This window comes from Puntigrus tetrazona, chromosome 7, assembly GCF_018831695.1.
Source record: "Puntigrus tetrazona isolate hp1 chromosome 7, ASM1883169v1, whole genome shotgun sequence".
Taxonomy (NCBI): domain Eukaryota; kingdom Metazoa; phylum Chordata; class Actinopteri; order Cypriniformes; family Cyprinidae; genus Puntigrus; species Puntigrus tetrazona.
Genome location: NC_056705.1, coordinates 37,159,876 through 37,186,679, shown reverse-complemented (window position 1 = coordinate 37,186,679; position 26,804 = coordinate 37,159,876). Strand labels below are relative to the sequence as shown.

Genomic DNA, 26,804 nt, shown 5'->3' with positions numbered 1-26,804 from the left:
GGTCACTAATGTTGACGTAACCCATCTGAAAATACAGTCTAATCAAGGACGAGCTCTGAGCCAGATAGGCCTGATCGTTGATAAATCTGTTGCTGATTCACAGAGGAGAACAATGGAGAGGAGGTAGAGCGTAAATTATACAAAGAAGTTCAAGATGACATTTTTATTAGCTCATGTTGCTGGGATATTACAGGCTTGGGTAACCTTAAGATCAGTCCCAGAAGTACTGTGTATCTGGGAGGATGAGGCACTGACATGATGCTCTTATCAGAGACCATGCACAGAGAATGGTATTTGGGATGGTGTTTTCTCCTCTGTTGGGTCAAAGACTGGCTGCCCTACAAACGCACTTGTGAACTTTCCATTGCAGGACAAAGAGCAGGTACCAATGATCTTGACAGGCATCTAGGAAGGTTGGTTTGTTTCTCACAGAACCTCTTGAGACATCTTTGAAAGCAAGAGATAATGTTTTTTTGTTTTTTGCTTGTAATTTGAGAAAAAGCAGAATTTCCAGTAAAACTGATAACTACTAAAATATTAAACATATACTGTCAAGTAAAAGTTTGAGATCATTACTTTTTTTTAAATAAATTGATGGGTTTATTTATCAAAGATACATTAAATAGATCAAAAGTGACAGTAAAGATCTATAATGTTTTTCAAATTTCCATTTAAAAACTAATGCTGTTCTTGTCTAAACTTTCTATTTACGGAAGAATCCTGAAAAAAAATGCATCAACGTTTCTACAGAATATTACTCAGTAAAACTATTATCAACACTGATAATAATAATTACTTTTAAACGGGCAAATCAGCATATTAGACTTTTCAGAACGATCAAGGGTCACTGAAGACTGAAGTAAAGATGCTAAAATCTTGGCTTTGCATAACAGGAATAAATAACATTTTAAAATATATTTAAAAAGTAAGAGTGTACCTAAAAGTCAAGATAGGGGGTAAAATGGCTAGTTTTTGTCTCATATTTACATCATAGAGTTAAGAATGCTAAATATAATATCACACATAATGCTCTTATGCAACAGTTCAGTAAGTAAGAACTCAATATTGTGTTGTGCTGTTTGTTTTGGTCAAATTTGCTAACGAGAATATGAAGACAATGTAGAACTGTCCTCGAGCAATATATATATATATATATATATATATATATATATATATATATATATATATATATATATATATATATATATATATATATATATATATACACAGCCATAAGGGCAATGAGAATTGGAAGATTGGAATTTTTATATATTATCTCAAAAGCAAACAATTTCGCAATGCAAAATATCTTGATGGTCCAAAGAATTATCTTAATTTTATTCACATAATTCCTGTTTCCTGTTTGGTGCAGTTCTGTAGTAAAATATGGTCCTGACAGGCTTAGTAAGATTCGCCCTTTAAGATGACAAGGCGACTGTTGCTCATATCAAAGCTTTAAGAGAGACAGCCACATGATCAAATAAAAACTGCTTTAAGGGTCATCAGGTTTATAAAGAGGCTCTGAAGGGTTTGTTTAGTAAGAGCGTCATTAATCAGAGATCTACATAAATCCGTAAAAAATGAAAAACCTCAGAGAACTGTAATGAAAAACTCCACATTAGCCCACATCTAAGTTGAATAGTTCAAGTCAAATCCCGGCCAAAATAAATCACGACCAATCTTAAAAATAGTACAGAGTATAATTACAACACAGATGATATTATATGATATGAAATGGTGAAGCGGGGAAATGATTAAAACTACTTTCACCAGTTGCACAACTCAAGGTGTAGAAAATACTCGGATTTTGTTTGCCAGATTTAGAACATGTGCTCTGTTTAATTAAAGTCTAATCTAACATGCTGTCAAAAAGGCCTCAAGGACATTATTGTGGTGTTAATTAGCCCAAGACTGATTTGCAGCTGGACGGTAGTACGACATAATGCATCTGTTATAAAATGGTGCGTGCACATCTGTCCAAATGCTCCGTGTTATGCTCCAGCTGAACATGGGACAGCACGCACACCATTAGTACATTCCTCTGCAGGTCACTACTTAAGGTTGCCATGCAAAACCATACTTTCAAAATAAGCAACTTATTTTCATCGAACTAAATAAGAACTACGCATGTCTTGAAACTTATTTTTTGTCTTTGTGTTTAAAAATCGGACACTTTTGACTGATCACTACCCTTTCAAATCCATCTGTGCATTCATAGGTTGTGAAAGCTTGCCGAGCGGAAAAGAGCTGTTTTGGTGTACTTCTGCATACAGAACGAAAGGTGCAGCCAATATGACTTAATCAGAGCAAAGCATCGAGTAATATGCACTATGCACAAGAACAGAAAACAAATCTATCAACATGTCTTCGCATATTTCATTGTTTTCCAAATGAATACAAATGTTTCAGTTAGCAATTATATGATCAGCATATCAATTTGAGATGAACTGAAAAAGGCTATGACTGAAATTAACCGCACGCATTTGCGCATTGCTGATGATCACGTTTTCCTTCGTGATTTGAGAACGCTTACGTGATTTGAGAGTTGTTTATTTAACGAAAGCAAAAATATCTGACAGTTTGTACAAAGCGTTCACAACGTGAACAAAATGACTTGATCTTTACAAAATCGATTGTGACCTGGGAATCCTAAAACTTTATTTCCAGGAACATCAGGTTTTTGTGATGCATTTTAAATGGAACACACTTTGGCCTCAAAATAATAATTATTAAATAAATTATTGGCTATTTTTTCCCCTCAAAAATGTGATATGAACTCAATATTCTACAATTCCTTTTTGCAAAATCCATGTTTCCCCAAAAATAGTGCAATTTTTTATATCACAATTGCTTTCAAAATTTTGTGTGTGTGTATATATATACATACACACACGTCCATTGTTATATATTTATATGTGTGTGTGTGTGTGTGTGTGTGTGTGTGTGTGTGTGTGTAAACACTACGCAGATTTGTAGTTGTTTTTAAGTCGTCTAAAAATTTAGCAAAAAAAATGTTAGTTGCCACTGATCTCATCTATTATTCTCATACAAATCCTCTCTACGAAAACATGTTTACAGGAAGGGACATTAATCAGGACTATAAAGGACAGGGGATGTCTGCATAAATATGGAAAAGACAAAAAAAAAATAGCTAGGAGCTGACATAGAAGTAATTAAGTCGAAGACACCCACCTAACTGCTGGAAGAGGAGCGCTACGCTTTTGCTGCTGACTGGCAGCGTGTCGTTGAGTGGAGTCTGGATGAGCTGCCGGTCTCCCGCTCCCAGTGAAAAGAGCTTCTGAAAACATCAACACAAGCATTCAGGTCTGGAGAAATACACGAACAATAAGCACCAAAAAAATACCTCAGAACCACGCAAAATGGACGATACAGGCAAAAGTAAAAGTTAAAAATACTTAAATTATTAATTTGATCATGATAACTTGAACTGCTAATAGGGTTATATTTTTCCACAGTAACACTTTATTTTAAGGCCCAATTAACGCCTTATTTTGCATCTCCTTTTTAAACTTCAACCTTCATCTCTACCCCACACCTAAATATTAATAAGCAACAAGTTTGGAGTTTAAGGCAAAAATCATAGCTAACAGTCAGTTAATAGTGAGAATTCATCTTGAAACTAAAGTGCAATCATTTCTACAATGATATTTGTAAACACACTTTACATAAGTGACCCGTGCGACCCTTTTATTAGTGTTACTCAACAACGGCAAGTTGCTGAACACTAAATAAAGCTCGATTCGTGAAATACGGGCACTCAAATCTTGACGTCCTCGTAACAGCCCGTTCTTGCGTCTCAGTTTCCAAAGTTTGGTGAAACAGGAAATTAACGGAAAAATTCAAAATGAATTTGTATTTTATATAACGTGCTTTCATGATATACATACGCAGTAAATGCATGCACCCTCTGAAAGCAATAGAACAAGCGGGCAGCTCCTATGTTTTAGCAGGTTTAGGTCTTGGCTTGTATCCTCAGAAACGGCAGACGTGCATTAAACAGAGCCAATACAATGCACATGGACAGTTTCGTGAACAGATGCGGGCTGGAGTCTCAAGACACATTCCAAGCGGATGGAGTTAGACTCACGCTGAAAGATGAATATATACCTCTCCTGAGGTCTTTTATAACTAACACCCTGTTTGATCATCCTGATGCTACAATCCAGCTGGGAAAAATAATGGTTTCTGCGGGAATTTTTAAATGTATTGGTGAATTACATCAAAAACAGCATGATTTCAACACGAGAGCCTGCAAAACTCTGCGGTCTGCGTTTATATATTTCCCCTGAAACCGATTTCTAGATTGTTTAACAATATCTGTTTGTTGATTTATTCATTTAGCTTGATTTATATGAGCGCAGTGTACAATAAAGAGTGGATTTAGAAACTGTTTAAAGAGAAAACATACATTTTAGAGATAAATCTGACACCAAAAAGAAAAACGAGACACTAAAGTAAAGAACTGCGGCGTTTAAACCAGAACACGATAGCTGCATTTAGTAATATTTTATCTCTAAACAAAACAACGGGCTTCTCTCATTGACCCCTAAAGCCCTTTCTACCTCTCGGGAGTCTCCAGTGAAAACAAAGTGCAACATGAGACACTCTGCTTTCCTCAAGGTACACAGGTACACAAATGAACCCTGGCTAACCCTCCGTGTGCTCGGGTATCCACAGGGGTCAGGGTTTGAGACAGACAAGGAATTCTTTGGTTAAGTAATGTCTGACCTGGGAACCTCCAGCCACTGGGACCAAGCATGTGAAGAGGTTTGCCACCAGCCCTTCCAGAGGGAAATTCAGACTATCGACATACACGGTGTAGATCAGACCCAAGCAGCCCTAGGACGAAAAAAAACAACAACATTCAGCTGGTCCCTGACACAAAAAACATGTTTAATACATAAAATCAAGTGTCAATGTGAGTGATGCAACAATACTAGTGCTGACCTAACAACTTGTTCCTACAGTTGCAAAGTTTTTCTTAATGATTAATATGGTATTGCTATAATGTTCTGGGTGATTTTAAGACTTAGGGTTTTGCTGGTGTTATGTGTGGTTGCTAGGGGGTGTCCATTGTTGTGGGTGGTGGCTTGTTGCTATAGTTTTCTAGGTGATTTTTTAAGGTTTTCTGAGTGGATACTTTCTAAATGGTCCCAGTGTGATGCGTTGTTACTATGGTGTTGCTAGTGTTGTGGGTGATTTCTAGGATGATGCTAGTGTGATGTGTGGTTGCTATGGTGTTGCTAGTGTTCTAGAAGAGTACTGATGTTTTTAGGATGTGGTTCTTAGGGTGTTGCTATTGCTATGGTGTTGCGGGTGGTTGCTAGTGTGTTTTACAGTGTGCTGCATGGTTGCGATAGTGTTGCTATACTTCTAGTTGGTTTTTAAGGTTTTCTGAGTTACATCATTCAAAGTGTCCTCTTAAATGGGTACAATGAGAAACCAAGGGATATGGTCTTTGACCATAAATGTTTGTTTTGTTTTTTTCACCAAGCAATACAAGCTCATTTATTCCCAGGCATAGCTTATGCTAAATTCACGATTGCAGGCCAAAAGTACAAAACACGGAGACAGTCTGCATAAAACTTTGGCTGAGAGGATTTCCTGCTTTTGAGCTCCTGTGATATTCCTCTCTGTCTCTGTAATCCCTGTTTTTATTCCATCAGCAGACATAAATCTTTGACTTTAATGATTTAAAAGCTGACGATCAATATCCTTCTCAAACCAGCGATGGTTTTAATTATCCTAAATCCAACTGCAGCTCATGCATGAAAATTCCTGGTTATCCAAAAAATGTGAGTCAAATCTGGATTTTGCCTATTAACTAAAGTTACTGGTCACTTAGAGAATGAATGACACTGCATTATATGCTAAAGAACGTGATCTTAAATGCTTAAGAACAAGTATCTTAAACGTAATGAAAATAATAAAGCTTTCTAAACTACACATTCGTGACATCACTAAAACATATAAGGAAGAAAATGGGTTTTTTTGAGAGGTGGTATTCCACAGGGAGAATACATAAAATGCAAGGGACAAACAGATGAACGGAGAGACAGTTTTTTAATTACTCTGAATATTTCTGGGTAATCCAGCCTGGAGACGAGAATCAAACTTTTGGGTGCAAAGATTTGAGCTGGCTGGATCAAACCATCCTCCTCCTCTTCCTCGTCCACATCTTCAGCTCCATCCCCATCTGCCTCCAGAGTCTTTGAGCCCTGAAATAAAAAAAAAAAAAAAAAAAAAAGGTAAAGTCTGGAATAAATAAAATTCCATGCGACGGAGGTACTCTTCAAGTACTGCGCAATCATATGAGATAAAACCTGGACGTGATTCTGGAAGAACCAGCATCTCGATCAGATTCTGTCATGATGTTGTTAAATTAAAACAGACTCTAATCGGCTTGTTTGTTGTTAGTGTTAACTCCTAACAACAGGGATGTGTGGTGGGCTTCTGAAATGAGTAGTATGAGATTTTTCATTTACAGTGTGAATTGCTATAATAAATATGGTATATTTCCAGTTTAGATCTACACAGTTTTTGGGTTAAAGGCATTTACTTTTTTCTATAAAAATAGTACTATTATAGCAATTCTAACATAATTATAACATTACAATATGTTTATGTATATATTATAAATATATTTGACAGATTTAAAAGGATTGTTCATCAAAAAATGTACATTTTTGGTTTATCTGTTATCACTCTGTTTTTGGATGCCTTGGGGGTGATTTTAGGGTGAACTATGCCTTTAAATCAAATAATATAGTTCAGCAATGTCCCACATGCAAGAGTGTTGCCATGACAAACAACACATGCCATGACAAAATCATGCTTTTCTGAGTAACATACAGCCATGTTTTGTAAATGAATCCAAGTTTTTGAGTGAATTGAGTGAGCTAATGATTTAGTGACCCATTCAAAAAGACATTTAATTTGTTTCTGAATAAATCAGTATTTTAAAAAAATCGTTTAAATTGATCGGTTCATTGACTCACTCATTAAGGTAGTTGATTAATTCGAAATTGAAATGTTACCAAAGTAGGGAACTACAATTTTTGACGCAGCAAGTGATTTGCTGCTAGTGGTTTTAGGTTCATAATTTCATGTTTTATATCATAAAAAAAATAATTTATTATGATTATCCAAGCAACAGTGAATTATCATTGAATGATCTTTGTAATTGCTATTTAATACTCTTCTATTATTTAGCACAATAATGGCTCCAAATTATCTTTTTTTATTAGCTAAAATTGATGTGTGATTGATTTACAGTTAATATGATTAACTAATCGACATATTGATAAAAAATGTACTCAATTGCTAATTAATATTACCACTATTATAACATTAGCAGACTCTATATAGCTTCACTCAAAGAGCATCCTTTCACGTTTATTTAGATCTGTGACCAAGACTTGTTTACTGCCTGACAGTGGAAAAAGAACAGTAAAGAGCAATATTGAAAGTACCCAAAATCCTCTGTGTCCTCAGCGGAGATGGACAGAGTGTCTGATGGGGGATTGCAGGGCTCTGTGTCTTAATTCTTTGTTATTCAACATTGATAAATATCTGAGTTGAGGAGTTGAGAGAGCACTAGAAAATAACGCATTAAGATTACACGATTGCACGTTCTCAGAATCACTGATAAAGCTGAACTTATGTAGACAAGCTTAGTCTGTATAAAGTGACTGTCACTTGGTATTCAGGCTCGATCCGGTTTCCTCAAAGAAAGTAAAAACAGCACTGCACTCCAATACATCAAATGCGATAATGGTCATGAGGTCAGCCGAACAGCGTTGCTTTTTTTTTTTTCAACAAGCAAGAGAAAAACGATAACAGGAGCAAATTAAGTTAGGGGGTCCTGCATACCTATCAGACGAAAGCGTGACAGCGCGTTGACGGAGTTAGTGTCGCAAAGGACGGAGAAAGTTAGATAGGCTTGCATGATGAAAGATAGGCTCGCATGATGACCCATGCTGGTTATTATGAAACCACAACGGGAACCTGGAGCAAAAACTGAGGTGCTGGTCTATTTATAGATTTTGCTTTTGGAAACTGGCTTGGTTTTGGGTTTGTGCTCTGTGCCGGGGTCTTGTCCCGAGGGCTAAAACGCTATTTGAACTTGTTTAGGCTCGCGTTACAAGTCCCGCTTTAGCGTATGAATTAAATGTGTGGAAATTGTCTCCATGTGAGTATTTGGAAAAATTCAATTTCCTAAATAATCAGGTCCAAAGATGCAATCGGCGAAAAAACAAATCACAGTAATTACAACATGTGCAACCCAAACTGAGTTTATGGGACAACGGGAGGATTAAGTCAATGATAAACTATAAATTTAGGCAAAAATGCAGTAGGTCACAAACTACATATCAAAATGAAATTAATTTAAGGCTTATTATAAACTTACTCTCTGTATTCGTTTGGGATTCATTTGGATTAGATCTCATTTTCCGCAAGAACCGCTTTCAACAAGATTACAGTACATTAAAGGGCAAAATATTAAGTGGTGTAATAATGAAGTGAAAAGCATTAAAAGAATTTGGGGGAGTCGCATCACAATAATTTACAGCATAAACTAAATTTTCTTAGTAATGAAAAGACAAATGATCTGTTATTTTAAAAGAGCTACTCTTAATTTTGAAATGCAAAAGGATTTGCAGGTTCTTCCTGTGTGTTGATTATACCAATAATAACACATGAACCAATTAATCCACACGCCTCCAGTCCATCAATTAATGTGTGCTTGTAAGAAAGAAATACAAAGACCTTTTCAACTTTAAAGCATTATAATCCATAATAATACTTCCTCCAGTGAAATCCTGTCCTGTCCATCCTCTGTTGTCCTCACATCAAAATCTTACATATGTGTTTAGAACTGATTTGGATTGTTTTTGTTTGTAAACTTTGCAAGATCCTTTGCATATTTCTCTCCTGATTCAGATAAAAACAGTTCTATACAAATATGTCGGTGGATGCGAGAGGACAACAGGAGTGGACCTTTTCGCTGGAAGAAGCCTTATTACGGATTATTTTGGCAACATTTAAGCAACATTTCAAAGATTGAATGCTTTAATGATGGATTTGTTTCATATAAACACACACACAGTTTTTCACTTCACAAGACATTCAATTGATGCGCTTTTTATCAGCTGTTTCATTGGTGAGCGAGTGACGTGATGCTAATTTGTGCTGATGAAGAAACAAACCCCTTGGGTGAGTAAACTTTCGGCGAATTAACATTTTTGGGTGATCTTTTCATAATAACAACAACGAGGAGACTTCATTATCTTGCAGAGAGGTTTTGCCTGAGTCACGTCCCACTGCTCACAATCTGCTTCTAATTGTCTCGTTTGAGTCCGTGTCAGGCATGCGAGCTCATAACGGTGCCCACCTCTCAAACTCTGCCGTCTAACCCCCTGCGCTGGAGCCCATTTGATTTGCTCAGACAGTGAAAACATGCCACAGGATCCACCGCATTTTATCAGTGGGAGCGCAGGATTAAAATACCCCCACAGATGGGAAACACATTTCAAACTTATTAGGAGGATTTGGTTCAATTATGTAGAAAAATACATTCCAGTGCTGCCTCTTCCAATCTGATAAAAGAAAAGTATCTTTTAGTGTGTCGTGATTTTTACATTAAGTGGGTTAATGGTCTAGCTTTAGGCAAGTACACAACACCTGAAATGCTGGGTCCCTGCAGATGCGTTAAAAACAATGAATGTATAAAAACAAGCCTATTAAATAGTGAGAAATGAAATGGAGAGAATTGTGCGCTTTCGATGACTTTAGCACAAACGCTTCAAGATGCTAATTCGCAAATGCTTGCATTTTTCTTTCTGTAGGATACCATTCCCATTGACATCATTAGTAATATTCCCTTCACAATAGCGCAACCAGACTGAAAAAACACATAAAAATAGACGATGCGCCAATAAAAGTGAAGCCAAAACATCCCAATGACATCATTTGGTTATATTCAGTAGTTATCATGAGGCAAAGCTGTGTTATAATTCAATAATGTAAAATGCGTTCAATGTGATCCAAACTTTAAAATTACATTAAAACAGAAACAATACAAAGCTCTTTATTACTGTTATTGTTGTAATTATTTTTTCTCCAGATAACTGTTTCAGGACAGATAAAAAAAAAGTATTATATTTTTAATGAACTACACTGTTGTATAGATTTTTTTAAACACTTTTTATTTGTGCTTGTAAGTCTTACCCAAATTCTCCTCAAAAGCATAACAGATTGTTATAATATTAGCTTATAGAGTATGTGTGAGTTCACACTTTGAACTTCCAACGGAAATAGACCATTCTGGATACCTTTGGGATATTTACTGTAACATGTTATAAGTTGTGACTCACTAACTTTAGATTATTGTTTATGAAAAATAGTATTTGAACACAGGAATTTGGACACAGTTTGCTGGGTCAAAAGACTGTTTAGCATCTAGTCATTCCTAAAAAAAAGCTGATGTAAGGAAAACCATCCCGAAAGACAAACAGCATAATGAGATAATGGGCTATCGAAGAAAAACATTAAGGATGAGGCAAAAGCAGACAAATTGAAAAGACCTTTCTGGAGACCTTAAGACACGGAGCCTGTGATTAAGAATGATGCTTCTAGTCTTAATGTGCCTGATGACACTGTGAAGTACTCTTCATGGGTGGCCTTCTCTCTAAATCTCCCTCGAGGTTCAGTAGTAAAGGACTCAATATAAATAAAAAAAAGATTAACAGTCTCACTCTGAAATTGAGAGACCGAAAGAAATGGACAGACAGTGGACACATAGTCGACTCCATAGAGGAGGACAGCGGCAGCCGACAGCTGGGGGTCATCAAAGCTCAAAGACGTGACGTGCCAAACTGTTTTGTAACCTTCTGGAACCACCAGCCTCTAAAAGCAAAGAATTCCTGCTTTTATTGACCATTTAATTACACATTCTTTATCCTGTCATGAGTTGGTTTATTTGTACTCGGCCAGTAAAGCAACAGGAAGTTGACAGTAAGTCTGCATGCTGGCATCTATGTAGATGCTTGTGGTAAGGGGCTGATTCATAGTTAATCTGCAGAATTAACCTTCTAGGCATTTGAACGGTAAGTGGCCTGCTTAACAAATTAATGTGACTCACAGTATTGAAATGCTTCTTTTGGGTCATGATGACCACCACATCCTGAATACTGAATTCAGTTAATTACACGAAACGCCACAATGCCGGTACTAGGATGCCGCTCTCAATAGATGTGGAATGTCGGGATGTGATGAACTGGTTCTCATCATGATTACATTTCTTATAATCTCCATAGGTAAAAAAAAAAAAACCCTAATACATTCCAGTGCTTGATTGCATGAAAACCTTTAAGATAAGAAAACCCTTAATTATAAAGTTCAGGGTACGCTTAGTGAAACATGGCTTGCAAGAAAAAAAAATAGGGTTTACTTATGGGAAGTTAAGGCTGTCACTTAACTGCGTAAATGTTCCCTAAAGTGCTGCTTCAAAGTCCTAGTAACTATTTCACCTTAACAAATTTAAGCAATCAAAACAGCTCCCTTAAGTCATCAGTGTTTAAAAGACTTTTAAGCTCAAATGTAAGAGTTAAGACATTTTAAAACCTGCAGAAATAAAATGTCATATGAGGGTAATAGTGCAATGACCATGGTAACATAAGCCTTAAATTTACTGTAAAAAGTAATTAATATAAATGTAAACAATTATTATTATTCAGTTTTTGCATTAATTAAATAACAGTAGAAATGCAACATATGTCTTAATTGTTTCTGTTTTTGTAACGCATTATCTTATTGTCGAACCACCTGTTTATATCTACAACTGCAAACATTGATAAATTTCACTGATCTAATTTTCACATGTGGTGAACATGTGGTCTCCTTGGTAACATCTGTATGCAAAGCAGCACAGAAATCAGCAGCACTTGTTTATTATTCGTGTTTTAGTTTGTTAGGTTTGTATTTTATTAAATTATATATATATGTATATTATATATATATGTATGTATATATGTATGCATGTATGTATGTATGTATGTGTATATACATACATATCTATGTTTATTGTGAGATAGTAACTATAGCACCCGTTGCCGTAAGTTGCCAAGAACTACTGTGAAATGCTTAGATTAAACAATTAGGTAAGGATGACAATTAAGATGGTCACGGCAGAGCAGCAAAATTCCTTGATTATTACACCGGAATGAGAGTATAGTTCCTATTCATATCGGCCTAGAAAACCACAACTTTTAATTTAGTACACAATGTAACTACAGAAAAGTGAAGTTTTAAATAAGAAAAATATAGAGGATACTAGACCAAACAATCACTGCGCTACATTGGACAAACACTGTAAAACTAGTGGCAATGGAAAAATGAAAAATATCAATATGAATATGCTGAAATGACAACTTTCCTCCAAACAGATCTAGCTGCTGCCATAGACTCCCAGCCAGAGGAAACAGAAGAATACGCCAGTTTAAACAACAGGGGTTATACACCTTCTACGCTTGGCTCCTAATAAAATCCAAAAAAAGGAGTAGGAGTAGGGTCACACAGCTGTGTTCACTGAAATCAATGTGTGCTATCAGAAATGATACGATATGATCATATACTCATAACAATCCTGCATCCTGTAAGACATGGCAAGCAGGATGCAGTGTAATTAATGATAGTTACACTTTATTTTCTGTGACTGCAGAAGTAAATGACTGGCAAACACTTAAATATATAAAAATAGGCAAACGTGACAATAAAACCAGACCAAGCAGTTGGAATAAGACTGCAAATTGGCAAACTGGCAAAACACATGGTACTGATCTAGTTTGTGTGCAACAGTTTATCTCAAAAGATGCTGAGAAGTTTGAAGGCGGTTATATTGATCTGTAGTGAGGCCTATAAGAAATGCACATGGCTAATAAAATTTTATAGTCCTCCGGTAATCTTTTTTGCTAATCTGTCCAACTGATATTGCAATATATTAGCACTTGTAGCAAAGAAAATGCGTGTCAAATTTTAACTTCCTTACTCCAACGGTTTTAACGAGATTCTCCTTGTTACGGCCTCCCTCTAAGGGTGAAACTTGGCATCCACTCTCCTAACAACCTGGTGTCCATGTGTAACTTATTTGGACATTCAGAAGATGTAGGTCCATTAGTCAATATAGGCCTATTGGCAAAAATGTTGTTTCTGCAGAACAATCAATGAACTTGAATAACCTAATTTACACTTAAGACTATTTTCTGATATTTATCCTGAAAATGGATACATCAGAAACAGACATCAGCGTGCCTTTAGCAGCCTAAGGCAGCCCCCCATGGTGCATTGCTTTGCCAGATTATAGAGCAAAGTCTTTGCGATTAAGCTACCTGCTTGGCCAAAACTCTTATTGCCAATTTTGCACTAATACAGTAGATTATCTCAGCCAAAGGCACTGGTTCCTTGCACTCCAGGACTTTCACTTTGTGCTAAACTCAACATAGGGTAGAAATGTGCACGCTTGATGTTTTTTCTCTCACAATGTGGGACATCTCCTCCAACCTCATTATCACCTAAGACTGGAGCCCTGATGGGCGCTGGGCAAAAGTTAGTAAATTACAACTGCATTCTTCACATAGCATTCTTGCAGGCTCTTCTTTCCTTCTCCACTCTGGACAGTGAACTTTAGGATGAAGCGGTAAATTTAGCCCCATCCTGATCACAGCTGCCATAACTAAAAGGTTATCAATATGGTTGATTGATTGAAATACATACTTTCTTATTGCAAATATTTTATTTTATGTTAAAAGTAGTAAAATTTGCAGATAAAAACTGTTATTAAAGACTAATATTTCCAGAATTCCCTGCATGACTCTCAACATTTGGAAGTTTTTTGCTTAAATATTTTTTTTAATATGATCGTTTATGTACATTTGGGCTGTATGTTACATCTTATGTTGTTTAATGAATGTTTATTGCATTATTTAAGAGTCATCATGCATGTTATCATGATGGTGTTTTGTGTTTGCATGAATGCACCTTCTATATATTAATATATACTTCTGCTTTGTGGCGAAGTGGTGGTTGTCAGTGGTGGTGGTGGTGGTTGTCAGTATTTTAAAGGTACAAAACAGATTTTAATAGCAGTGTGCATTGATGAATTTACTGGTCTACATTCAAATTTTCTTTGTTTTTGACCATAAATGTGTTTACAGTTTTTCTGTATTTTTCTTTTTTATTTATGGTCTCTAACACCTGGATATTTTTAAGTCGAGAAAGTAACGAGGAAGAAAAAAAAAAAAAAAGTCAACACAAATACAACAGCAGAAATGCCTGCCCCCCCCTAACTAGACTTTGTAATAAAAACATGGCCTTAATCTCACCTGCAGGTTGACCTCTGCCTCAAAGAAGGTCAGACAGGAGCAGAAGTGTCGTTCTGAGTCTATGTCTGTCAGCACCACTGTGAAGAATGTCGGGAGCTTCCTCTCACGGGACAGTCTCCATCCACCAGGCTGGCAGAACTGTAAACGCACAAAAAAACAAAAAAAACAAACGCCGTCAGACTTGACTCTACAAGAGCCTGGCATTACCAAAACATTCGGTTGACACAAAAACAACCAGTGAATTTTGGTTACCATAAGAGATTACATCATATGCACAGAGAAAATCACAGGAATTGAATTTGAGGTTGTTGAAATTCGTTTCAAACACTTTTTTCATTGTTTTGATAGGGCTTACTGGAATGCTGTATGAGGCTGTTATGGTACGTCATTGTGCAAATGGGCTAGTGTGTGATCATATGCAGGATGTGCCACTTCAGATAGTACATCCTCTCATCAGAAGGCAGGAAACGCCACTGACTGCCTCAGTGCCCTTGCAAAAGCCCCTCCACATCCATTCTGTTACACAAAATATCCTAACAAATAAATCTGGATAATATCCTGCAGCTAACTAACTGTCCTGCTGCTGAATAAGTGCTACCACAAAATAAGCACCGAAGCAAAAGAAATGATTTACAAACCGGATTCCAAAAAAGTTGGGACACTATACAAATCGTGAATAAAAACTGAATGCAATGATGTGTAGGTGCCAACTTCTAATATTTTATTCAGAATAGAACATAAATCACGAAACAAAAGTTTAAACTAAGAAAATGTACCATTTTAAGGGAAAAATATATTGATTCAGAATTTCATGGTGTCAACAAATCCCAAAAAAGTTGGGACAAGTAGCAATAAGAGGCTGGAAAAAGTAAATTTAAGCATAACGAGGAGCTGGAAGACCAATTAACACTAATTAGGTCAATTGGCAACATGATTGGGTATAAAAAGAGCTTCTCAGAGTGGCAGTGTCTCTCAGAAGCCAAGATGGGTAGAGGATCACCAATTCCCACAATGTTGCGCAGAAAGATAGTGGAGCAATATCAGAAAGGTGTTACCCAGCGAAAAATTGCAAAGACTTTGCATCTATCATCATCAACTGTGCATAACATCATCCAAAGATTCAGAGAATCTGGAACAATCTCTGTGAGAAAGGGTCAAGGCCGTAAAACCATACTGGATGCCCGTGATCTCCGGGCCCTTAAACGACACTGCACCACAAACAGGAATGCTACTGTAAAGGAAATCACAGAATGGGCTCAGGAATACTTCCAGAAACCATTGTCAGTGAACACAATCCACCGTGCCATCCGCCGTTGCCAGCTGAAACTCTACAGTGCAAAGAAGAAGCCATTTCTAAGCAAGATCCACAAGCTCAGGCGTTTACACTGGGCCAGGGATCATTTAAAATGGAGTGTGGCGAAATGGAAGACTGTTCTGTGGTCAGACGAGTCACGATTCGAAGTTCTTTTTGGAAATCTGGGACGCCATGTCATCCGGACCAAAGAGGACAAGGACAACCCAAGTTGTTATCAACGCTCGGTTCAGAAGCCTGCATCTCTGATGGTATGGGGTTGCATGAGTGCGTGTGGCATGGGCAGCTTGCATGTCTGGAAAGGCACCATCAATGCAGAAAAATATATTCAGGTTCTAGAACAACATATGCTCCCATCCAGACGTCATCTTTTTCAGGAAGACCCTGCATTTTTCAACAAGATAATGCCAGACCACATTCTGCATCAATCACAGCATCATGGCTGCGTGGGAGAAGGATCCGGTACTGAAATGGCCAGTCTGCAGTCCAGATCTGTCACCTATAGAGAACATTTGGCGATCATAAAGAGGAAGGTGCGACAAAGAAGGCCCAAGACGATTGAACAGTTAGAGGCCTGTATTAGACAAGAATGGGAGAGCATTCCTATTTCTAAACTTGAGAAACTGGTCTCCTCTGTCCCCAGACGTCTGTTGAGTGTTGTAAAAAGAAGGGGAGATGCCACACAGTGGTGAAAATGTCCTTGTCCCAACTTTTTTGGGATTTGTTGACACCATGAAATTCTGAATCAACATATTTTTCCCTTAAAATGGTACATTTTCTCAGTTTAAACTTTTGTTCCGTGAGTTATGTTCTATTCTGAATAAAATATTAGAAGTTGGCACCTACACATCATTGCATTCAGTTTTTATTCACGATTTGTATAGTGTCCCAACTTTTTTGGAATCCGGTTTGTACAATAATTTGTTTGAATCTGTATTACATGTGACGCAAAAAAGTAAAAAACACAGCTTTTTGACTAGAGCCAAACAAATCAAGTGTTTCAATTAAATTAGTTAGAAAACTATCCATTTTTCAAAACAAATTGGAAATACTATGTAATATTAATTAACTAAATGTACTTACTATATAGAATTAGGCTTTGGTTTAGGATTACTTGCATGCAACTGTGCATAATTTATTGTTATTAGAATAGAAAGTGCATGTAACATAACAAGTCAGTGCTTCCCACAAGATTTTGTGAGGCCTGGGGCAGCAGATGACGTCAAATATTAGTTTGCATATTTATGATGGCATTGCATCAAGTTTGCATTTGCATTTTGGCACTTCAGATCTGTTCTACTCTATGAACTGTCACATACTGTAATATAACTGAATGCCCAATAAATGCCCTTTTTACAATATACTTTCTGTTGTCATACATAAAACATAAAAGTATAAATAGTAAACACGACCCATTCATACTAGGCTACATGTTAACCAGGACTCACTCTTACTATACTTATATAATCTCGACGTCATCTGATAAAATCAATATATCTACATTACACTAAAAATGATACGCGGTGTTATCTACAATAATTATTCATTTAAAGTAAATAATAGAATAAAACAATGTAGGCTTCAAATATTGTTCAGTTATAAAAGCATTGCATTGAAAAATTGAAGAAAAAGAGGTCATGGGTTCAATTCCAAGGGAAAGCAAAAACTGAAAAAGCGAAAATGTGCACCTTGAATTCAATAAAAGTGGCTTTGGATAAAAATGTCAAAATGTAAATGAAAACGAAAATGCATGCAATAGATAGATGCTGCTAAAGACGCTGTCCTCCTGGCTAGCGGTAATAAGATAGGACAAATGAGCAAGAGCGACAGAGAAAGCCAGGAACCGAGATGAAAGAAAGAGTTGGGAAACTGCTGCATACTGCACAAAGACTAGCGTTAGACAGCTTTTCTCATTGAGGGCTAGGCAAAAGTGATAAGGTGAGTGGGTGGAAACAAACGATAAAGAGTGAAGGGAGAAGGAATGAGTGCCAGAGGAACAGCGAGAATGAAAGACAGACCTATACAGAGTGTGTTAGATTGACCTCAGGGCTTGAACCAGGATGTTAGCATCCCGCTGCAGCCACAATAGAAGGCAGGAAATCTGGAGCGCTGGCAGGCGAAGACGGAAGAGTGGGATGCTCCTTTCCCTTGTCAGATTGGGACAGGTTCCAGGAAAATTACAGAAAAATATGAAAATATTCGAAGTATGCGATAAATTCCTAGCCAAATCCAGATAAACAAATAACGAGAGTGCGTACGTGGGGCTGATGATGTGGGACAGCAGTGTCACACAGACCCAGAATGACACGTTTGCCGCGAACGACAACCTATGTACAACCCAGCGAAAGCGCTGAGCTTATCAAATTGAATGTGACTAGGTCTGTAATTGTGAAAAATAGGTTGTGTATTATTACACTTAAGCTAAATCAATACTCTTCGTTCCTGAGGCTGTTATTATTAAAGTGGCCAAAGGCTCTTGGGTCTGGCGTTCGGTCAAATACTACAAAAACCAAGCCTCGGACTGAAGTGTTCTGCACGTGCTTGGTTATGTTCACAAGACAGAACATCCAGACATACAAGAACTGTGGTAAGTGTTACAATAAATAATTATTGGATACTGTTATCTGATGACAAAAAAAGGAGCCCAAACAAGGTATCAATTTTTCAATCATGACTGTAATAAGAAGTCTTTACTTCTGTATGCTCTAAACAGACCTTAAGTACGAAGTAAAACAGGACAAAACTGACACAATTAATAATTTGTGTTCATATTCGATTTATATTTGCTATGAGTAATGATTTCGTAAACTCAGTGAAGGAAAAATAAATTAATATTTTAAAATAGTAACTTGATTAACTGGCAAATTTAAGAAGATTAAATGCAACCCAAATATTAACACTAAACAAACATTTTGCAACATTTTACATATTTAATTATTTTAATCAAAATCCTAATGTGCTAGATTTAAATCTTATTGGTAGATCAAATGAATTGTTCTACCAATGTAACGTCTCTTAATTTACACCCATTCTGTAAATGACGTCAATTGATGCTTTCCACTGTAAGGTTGATCCTTTGGTTCCAGTGGCTATTATTTTCACCCGGTGTTCCATGTTTGAAGTCATTTAAAATGCAGCATTAATGACACACACAGAATAACAATCATGGCTGTACTTTGAAACGTCAGTGAAAACAGACTCAGAGCTGAAACTGAATCTGAACTTTGAGCTTCGCATTACAGTGCTTTACCTGCTGACAAGTCAGCTTGCCACTTCGCTCCAATGGAGGCACAAGTCATGTGAAAGCTTCTCAATTGTTCTCTAACTGTGTGTTCACTTCTGCAACCGTGAAACAGCTGAGTCATATCTGAGAAGACAGGCCTTTTCCTTAAATTAGCTCTTAGTCAAGTGACCATGGCACTCCATAGTGTCCTAGCAGCTGTGATGTCAGAGGGCTTTGGGTTACACTGCTGGCCTGTCAGCGAAAGTTCCTCATCATGTGAGAAATGAGTGGCACGTCCACTCCGCAAACAAGACATAAGATCTGCAGCTTGACCTCTTAAGAATCAGTTCAGCGGCTGAAAGCATGGAGGACAAAACAACCTCATTAGATCCTCGTCTGCCTTGTGCTGTGTTCCGTTACTTGCATCTCTGCTCATTGACGGCCATAAAAGGCAGAGGAGCGCTGCCCCAGTTAGCGGACAAAGAAAGAGCCGCAGCTCTGATTCCTATGGGTTGCGTAACAGTGCAAGGCTGGTTCATAAGGTACAGTACAAAAGCTGTCACAGCAGTAATGTATTTCTTGATTCAAACCCGACCTGTTTTCTATGGGCTACTTAGTCAGGCTTTTAATCAGACATTATTGATTATGATTAGAGGCAGAAAAGACAAAGCTTTAACATCATGGTGGCTGCCACTGCTCTTCGTCATACTCCATTCCAGTAGGTGGCAGATTCTTCTTTCTCTTTTGTTGTTTTAATGGCAATTGGCCAATCAACAACGCACTGGGTGGAGAGCAATAGAGCACTACAGTGATAGCGTCTAGGCTAACCCAGACGTTTGCGTCACTCTGGTTCCTTGTTAAAAACAAAACAGGATTTTACATTGGCTTGTCATCAGATGTCAGACTGCTATATTCATTATTATCCTACAGCAAAACGCCTCAGTCGCTTAAGGGGAAGACGCATCTTAGGTGAGGTAAGGTAGTCTGAGTGTCAGGACCTCAGAGCGTTAGCTAAACTTCTGATGTATATGGCACACAAAACTGGAAACACTTCAGAAGTTTTCAAATAGTTGTTGGATTGATTGAATTATACAGTATTTCTGAGAGACGTATGTATGTGTGACAAAAGAAGAAAGACGTTCTGTTTAAAACTGTGACAATGAGCGTTTATCAGAATCAACTAAATGCTGGATTTTTAAAAAAATGTGAAATATTCAAATTATATCAGAGAGTTCTGTTATTGTGGCAACTTTCCACACTGTGATTGCTTGTTTAACATGTCAGTCAAACGGCCTACACATGACTAAAGGTGAGGTTAGGTAAGACAGTCTTGTTAATCAACTATTGTGGGAGCAGTCTGTACAGAACTATGTCATTCTGACAGGAGCTCTCAAAACAGTGTGATTTGAAAAAGGGGATTTTAAAAACAACACTGGGTAGATTTTTATCATTATAGGATGGATGTGTACACACACTCCAAACACACATTTATGCGAATTTTGCATCCAATGACCCTTTAATATAAACATAAAAAAAAAAAAAAAAAAAAATATAAAGGGGGAATAAAATGCACTTTCGTGCATTCAGAGTTTGGATTACAGTATTGGATTCTCATGCTACGCATGGACAAAGATTCAAAAAACTATTTGGACATATGACCAAGTATACATGTGCCTAAAATCTTACTTCTGGGCTTGTACAGGTTTCAGAGAGCTTTTTTTTTATTATGATTCTTCATGAAGTAGTCGAGGATGGAACTCCTTATACGGGCATTTCTCCCCGGAAACAGGCACCTGAGCTGGCATAGCCCCAAAGAGAGAGAGCAAGATCTAATAGATCTAATAGATCTAATATGCTAATATATAAAAACTAATAGAAATAGAAACTTTTTTACAAATAGCTGTGCTGCATTAGTTGTCATGGGAACATCCCAGCTGAACATAATGAGGAATTCCTTCACTCCCTTACATTCCAAACGACTAAATAAGGGCAAAAACATTCTTTGCTCATTCCAAAGTCCCCACTAACAAGGGCATAAGGATGATCACGTTGATTTGGAAAAATGCCCATGAAGCGTTCGGTACACACTCATATACAAACTGTTGTATATGTCCAAAAACTTTTACTTTGGATGTGATTAATTGCAATTGCTCATTTCACAACACTAATACAGAAAATGTATCACCTATGCAAAGCTACCTTAGAATTTAGCCTAAGAACATTTTTTTTAAGACATAATTGAGCCCTAGCACTGGGAGTGAGCATATGATGCCTAAAAAAGCTGTCCTAGTTAAGACTCTCACTATATTTTGTAACACAACTTTTAACAATGTGCGAGGAAAAGTGAGAGGGTGTGTTTTCATAAGGTGTGAGAATACAGGTTATAAATGGAATACACACTTCTTGGCCTATCATAACCTTTAAGTCTTGATGGACAACAGCTGAAAATCTCTCAGGAAGAAGAACAATAACACAGGGGAAAGAGGTGTCAGCACTGGTTGTCCTCCGTCAACACTGTACAGTTTTATCAGAGAGGACAGCAGCTAATGCAGAATACAAATACAGGACAATCTATTTCTGTCAGCCACAAACCAAGGGTAGGAAACGCTTAGCTGGGCCAAGATGGAGACCCCATTCTTCTGAATGTGTTGAGCTGAAGGAAACCTGGAATAACCCGTGATGAAAACACTTCCTGAGAACATCTTCAGGGTCAAAGGAAATTAAAAAAAGTGTTTTTAATGAACACTATGAAATCTAAATGATCTACAAAATTGATCTACAAAACATGCAGTGTTCACATTACCAATACGACATTGTTCTAAAATCAGCGACAGTCAGGATACTTCATATGGTCAGTTATGCAATTCCTCACATATGGTTCACTTTAGGGACAGATATTTTTAGTTGGTCAACGGGGATGCTTATAATTTAGCAAAGTGGGTGGAGGGTGAGTAATGTGGAGTCCCGAAGAATTGCCACACGAGCAACATATTGACAAGATTGAAATTTCATGACCTCCAATTTAGTTGATGACAATTCAAGCATGTCAGAAATACTGAGGAAAAGGCAAACGGCATGTCCTCAATCTGTAACGTGTCAATTACTTCAGCCACACATTTCCCGCGAGTGGCTCATACAGCTGGATCTATCGTGCTCTTCGCTAGCGTGCTTCTCTTGGGAGATTTCCTCACTTCAGATGAATTTTTCTGTTTTCTTTTTAAAAACAGTATAAATTGAAAACACACTGACATTTTAGCGGGTGAATTTCAGCCTGTAATATTTCGAACCTAATGACACAAACACGCAGCTGTCCTCAGAGAGTTGAGTGATGTTTCACTCTAAACATTTTGCTTTCAGTTTGTATTCCCAAACCAGAAATTAGGGGAAACACTTTAGACATCCTCTGAACTTCCCAGCAGTGCTCAGAATATGGCATGGAGTTTTACTCATGTGTAAAAAATTACAGGGCAGGTGTTAGCATCTTTAGAAATACAAAAGGTCAACTGAGTTCTGCTGGGATGTTTACAAGCTCTTTGCATTTTCACTGATACGCATACATCAGTTTTGTCCCGTTGGTGATACTCAATCTGAACTTACCTGCTTGCAGGCTGTGAATTAATTTAACGAAAGCACATTGCAGCATTTGGTACTGGTGCTAACCCGAATATGTATCCAAAAAACATAAAGCCACAGCTTCCCAACTCACTTCAGAATTAAATGTGCACCTCAACTCTCCTGTTTCCACCATAACAGTCGGTCAGGAGCTCCACAGGGTCAATATACATGGCCAGGCTGCTATAGTCAAACTTTTGGTCAATGCCAAATGTCAGTTTCAATGGTGCCAGCAGAGAAAATCTTGGGCTTTGGATAATGCGAAACATGTATTGTTTTCTGATGTCTTTCTTGTTTCCTTCACTGTCTTTCCAACATCCAGGAGAGTTACGGTGTGGAGAAGCTCCAAAGAAGTGTACCACCCAGACTGTTGCATGCCCACAATGAAGCATGGGAGTGGATCAGTGATGGTTTGAGCTGCAATATCATGACATTCCTTAGGTGCTACTAGTGCTAGACGGGCGCATCACCGCCAAAGACTACCGAACCATTCTGCACGACCACGTGCACCCAACGGTTTGTCCAGAAGGCGGTGCAGTGTAGTAGGATGATAATACACCAATACACACAGCAAGACTGGTGATGGAGTGGTCTGATGAACATGAAAGTGAAGTTGAACATCTCCCATGGCCTGCACAGTCACTAGATCTAAATATAATTGAGCCACTTTGCGGTGTTTTTGAGGAAGGAAACGTTTTTCCTCCACCAGCATAAAGTAGAGACCTGGCTACTATTCTGCAAGAAGAATGGCTCATAATCCCTCTGGCCACTGTGCAGGACTTAAATCTGTCATTCCTAAGATGAATTGATGCTGTATTGGTCGCAAAAGGAGGCTCTACACAATACTAATGAATTATTTTGGTCTAAAACCAGGCGTTTCAGGTTCATTGCTATAATGTTCTAATTATTTTATTCTTCTTCTTTTGTTTATTTTGTCTACTTGTTCTATAAGTGTTATACTGTATATGCTGTGTGTTTATAACATGTGCTAATTGGTTGATAAGGTATTGTATTTGAGAATGTTGGGCAACAATGAATTTTTGAGACCAACTAGAACGAGCGAAATCTATGTGAAGAAAATTACAACTCTTTTTAAGGCACTGAATCTCCTGGAAGTTTAGTATGACTCCATTGACTTGTTAATCCATTCACTGTAAATAAACCTCTTTATGAATTACCGTATCAAACGCAAACAACTAAACATCAACAATAAAATCAGGGGTGTTGATCTTCACAAGCTAAACAACAAACAGCAGTTCCATTAAAGTGTGCTTTGACTAACCAAGTGTAAACACCTTTGTCCCAGGACTAGACTGAGGCACAATACAAGTCTGCGTCACACTGCAGACCCCTGCCTGTGAGCGCAGCGATAGTGAAGTGGGCACAGGTGTTTCCTGTGGTTTTCAGAGACTCCGTCACCACCCACATTTTCTTCCTTCCAATCAGCTATTGGTCTTCTGTTTATGTTTTTCAGCTGACTAAACAACAGCTCCACGCTGCAGGTTTGGAGTCACGTGAGTCAGCCACTCTTCACTCCCAGCAGGAAGGAGAAAATGGTCCTGCTTTTCAAAGTAAGGGAGGGTTTCCTTTATTCTCAACACAATGGTTGTTCATTGAACAGGACTTATAGACTTACGCTTACTATAGGTGTCGCACTGATGCTGATGACAAGGATTTTTCAAGAAGCAACTGGTTGCACAAGAATATCTTGACATTGCACTGCAGTGCAAAGTAGTTTTCCGTGGCACAAGTAGTGCAGGTATAGGCAGACATCTGATTAACATCTTAATTTCACTTCGCTTCTGTTCTGTTATTTGTTCTGTTCTGTGTTTGGTTTAGTTTGTTCTGTAGTGTTTTGTTTTGTTGTTTGGCTTAATTATTTTTTGTTTGTTTTATTTGCATTGTACAAGTATAGGCAGACGGTATAGCATCTGATTGCTATCTTTGTTTTCTTTTGTTCCATTTTATTGTTTGATTTTGTTGTTTTGTTCTTTTAGTTTTGTTTAGTTCTGTGGTGTTTTGTTTTGCTGTTTTGGCTAAGTTCTTTATTTATGTAGCACTGTGGTACAGGTTTAGACTGCTATCTTGGTTTTCGTTTTTGTTTAGGTCAGTTTTGTTTTTTTAAATGTTTGGTTTTGTTTTGTTAATAATTGTTTTTGTTTGTGATTGATTTCTTATCACGCATTTTGTAATATAGATAATGGAGGAGAGGATATGGCACCCCCAGCAGTGAGTAGGTCAACATAATTGACCTGACAGACAGGCAATCTGACCAATCAGATATATTATATCTGATTTTATATATATATATATATATATATATATATATATATATATATATATATATATATATATATATATATATATATATATATATTATACAATCACATATATTATGTGCTGTCGCTGCTATCCACCATCTTGCCCGACATCTAGAGCTGGTCTCCATAAAAATCCATGTTAAAACGGGGTAAAATAAACTGAACTGAATCTTTTTTAATATAAGTAAATATAAAAATATGAGAAGGGTCAAGCTATGCTTTTCCTGGCTGCCACAGTATCGGTAATAAGATAAGGAATTCCTTTAAAGTACTTGAATAGCGCACCAGAAAACCTGTGACGTCTAGCACTGTAGGCATGGATTTCAGTGCTTAAGTTAAATACTCCGTGTTAAATAATAAAACAATCTGTTAAAACGTGTGTTCTTATCATTCTGTGGACAAAATCCCATTTACTCCGCCCAGATCAGGATGTGTTTATGCAGATGTGAACTCATCTGTTTTAAACGCACCCCCGCGTCACTTCATGTCATCTTCTCACTCATTACCGGTCCTTTACTGCAAAAAGATAATACACTGTGACGCTGTGTACTGTAAGTACTGAAATTAGGAAGCCGTTATATCCCTTCAAGCCTTAACCACAAATCAGACACAAGAGTAGATTAACTTCCGTGGACTTAATTTAATGTGTTCCTCTATTTAAATAAAATAACATCTGGTGTTTTTTTTTATTTATTTCGTACTTCATGCAAATATCAAAAGACGATCGGTTCACATGTTTCGACTGAGGCTGTACAGTGAACTGTCACAACACATTAAAAAAGGTATTTATAGTTTAAATTTATTTAAAAATCACAGTTTACAAGCTGAGGGTCCTGAGACCGTGTTTAATATCAGAAGTAACCTGATCTGTCTGCTCTCTGTCGGTGTGTTGTCAGTTTTCTCTTTGCTCTGCTATGTGTGTAGTGTGAGAGCGGCATTGTTTGTCATTCATGGCGACAGTAACTAAGGAAGGCGGATCTTTGCGAACGGCCAATTGGTGACCACTTAACCACATGTCAGAGTCAATACTGTTCATGAAGGCACTTTAGTGTAGAGAGACCAACTCTCAAGGGGAATGCATTTACAGAGTTAAGGGAGCAAACAGAAGTGTGCGTATACCTGATTAACTTTAATGGATGCATTTTATCTAAAGCCACTCAAGCTTCCACACAACTCAGTGGCATCCTCAGTTATCCAAGGCATCTTAAAAGAGATTTTATATGAAACACAAATGGACATCCACAGTGTTTCCTTGCCATTGACCTGAGATGCTGGAATAGGCAAACAAGTGGTTTGGATAATGGCTGGATCGATGCACAAATGTGTTTCTGATGTACTTGCAATATATCTTTCTATAAAATCTACATAATAGACTGTTTTGTCAAAGTAGTTGATGTAAACGTTTATGGCTACCAAAACTTATGACAATGTTGTTGAAACATTCCTTGCATGCATATAATTAAAGTTTAGTATAAGAATTGTTTTGACTTCATTTGGGGGGACTTAATTAGCAGGGTAAGACCCTCCAATGATTTCCCACCAATCCACATGTGGTCCATACCTGCGATCTGTAACCTTTATATCTAGCTCAGACCCTTAATTACCTGCCCTCAGCCAGAACCTTGAATAACTAGGAATTGTCTGGGTAGAAGTCAGCAATTTTTCCCTGTTCTGTCTGAATGATGTTAACCAAGTCGGTCCCCCGGTGAGAATGAGACATTACGGGCTCGCCAGACAATCCGGAGCACTCAAGCTGCAGAGCCAAAGTACTTTTTGTTTGTGTGCATCTTTATCTTGTTAAATGCTGGAATCTCATTGGCTGGTTTTGAATTTGTGGGACTGGTATGGGTCCTTTGTTAACAGGTTTTCCTTTGGTAGCCGAGATGAACAGAGACAGCAGGAAATAACAAAGCTCTCAGAGTATGGCTCAGCTC

At 37.5% G+C, this 26,804-nt stretch overlaps 1 protein-coding gene across 3 annotated transcripts in view; it reads right to left on the bottom strand.

The window, feature by feature from the left end:
- The window catches only part of sbf2 (SET binding factor 2), a 104,265-nt gene that overhangs the window by 57,685 nt on the left and 19,776 nt on the right, over positions 1-26,804 (bottom strand). For all 3 annotated transcript variants that reach the window (XM_043244396.1, XM_043244398.1, XM_043244397.1), the window contains exons 3-6: positions 14,403-14,540; positions 6,093-6,239; positions 4,750-4,860; positions 3,193-3,298 (exon numbers count right to left, since the gene is read on the bottom strand). In XM_043244396.1, coding sequence (XP_043100331.1) covers positions 3,193-3,298; positions 4,750-4,860; positions 6,093-6,239; positions 14,403-14,540 — 502 coding nt within the window. The remainder of the gene's footprint in view (positions 1-3,192; positions 3,299-4,749; positions 4,861-6,092; positions 6,240-14,402; positions 14,541-26,804) is intronic.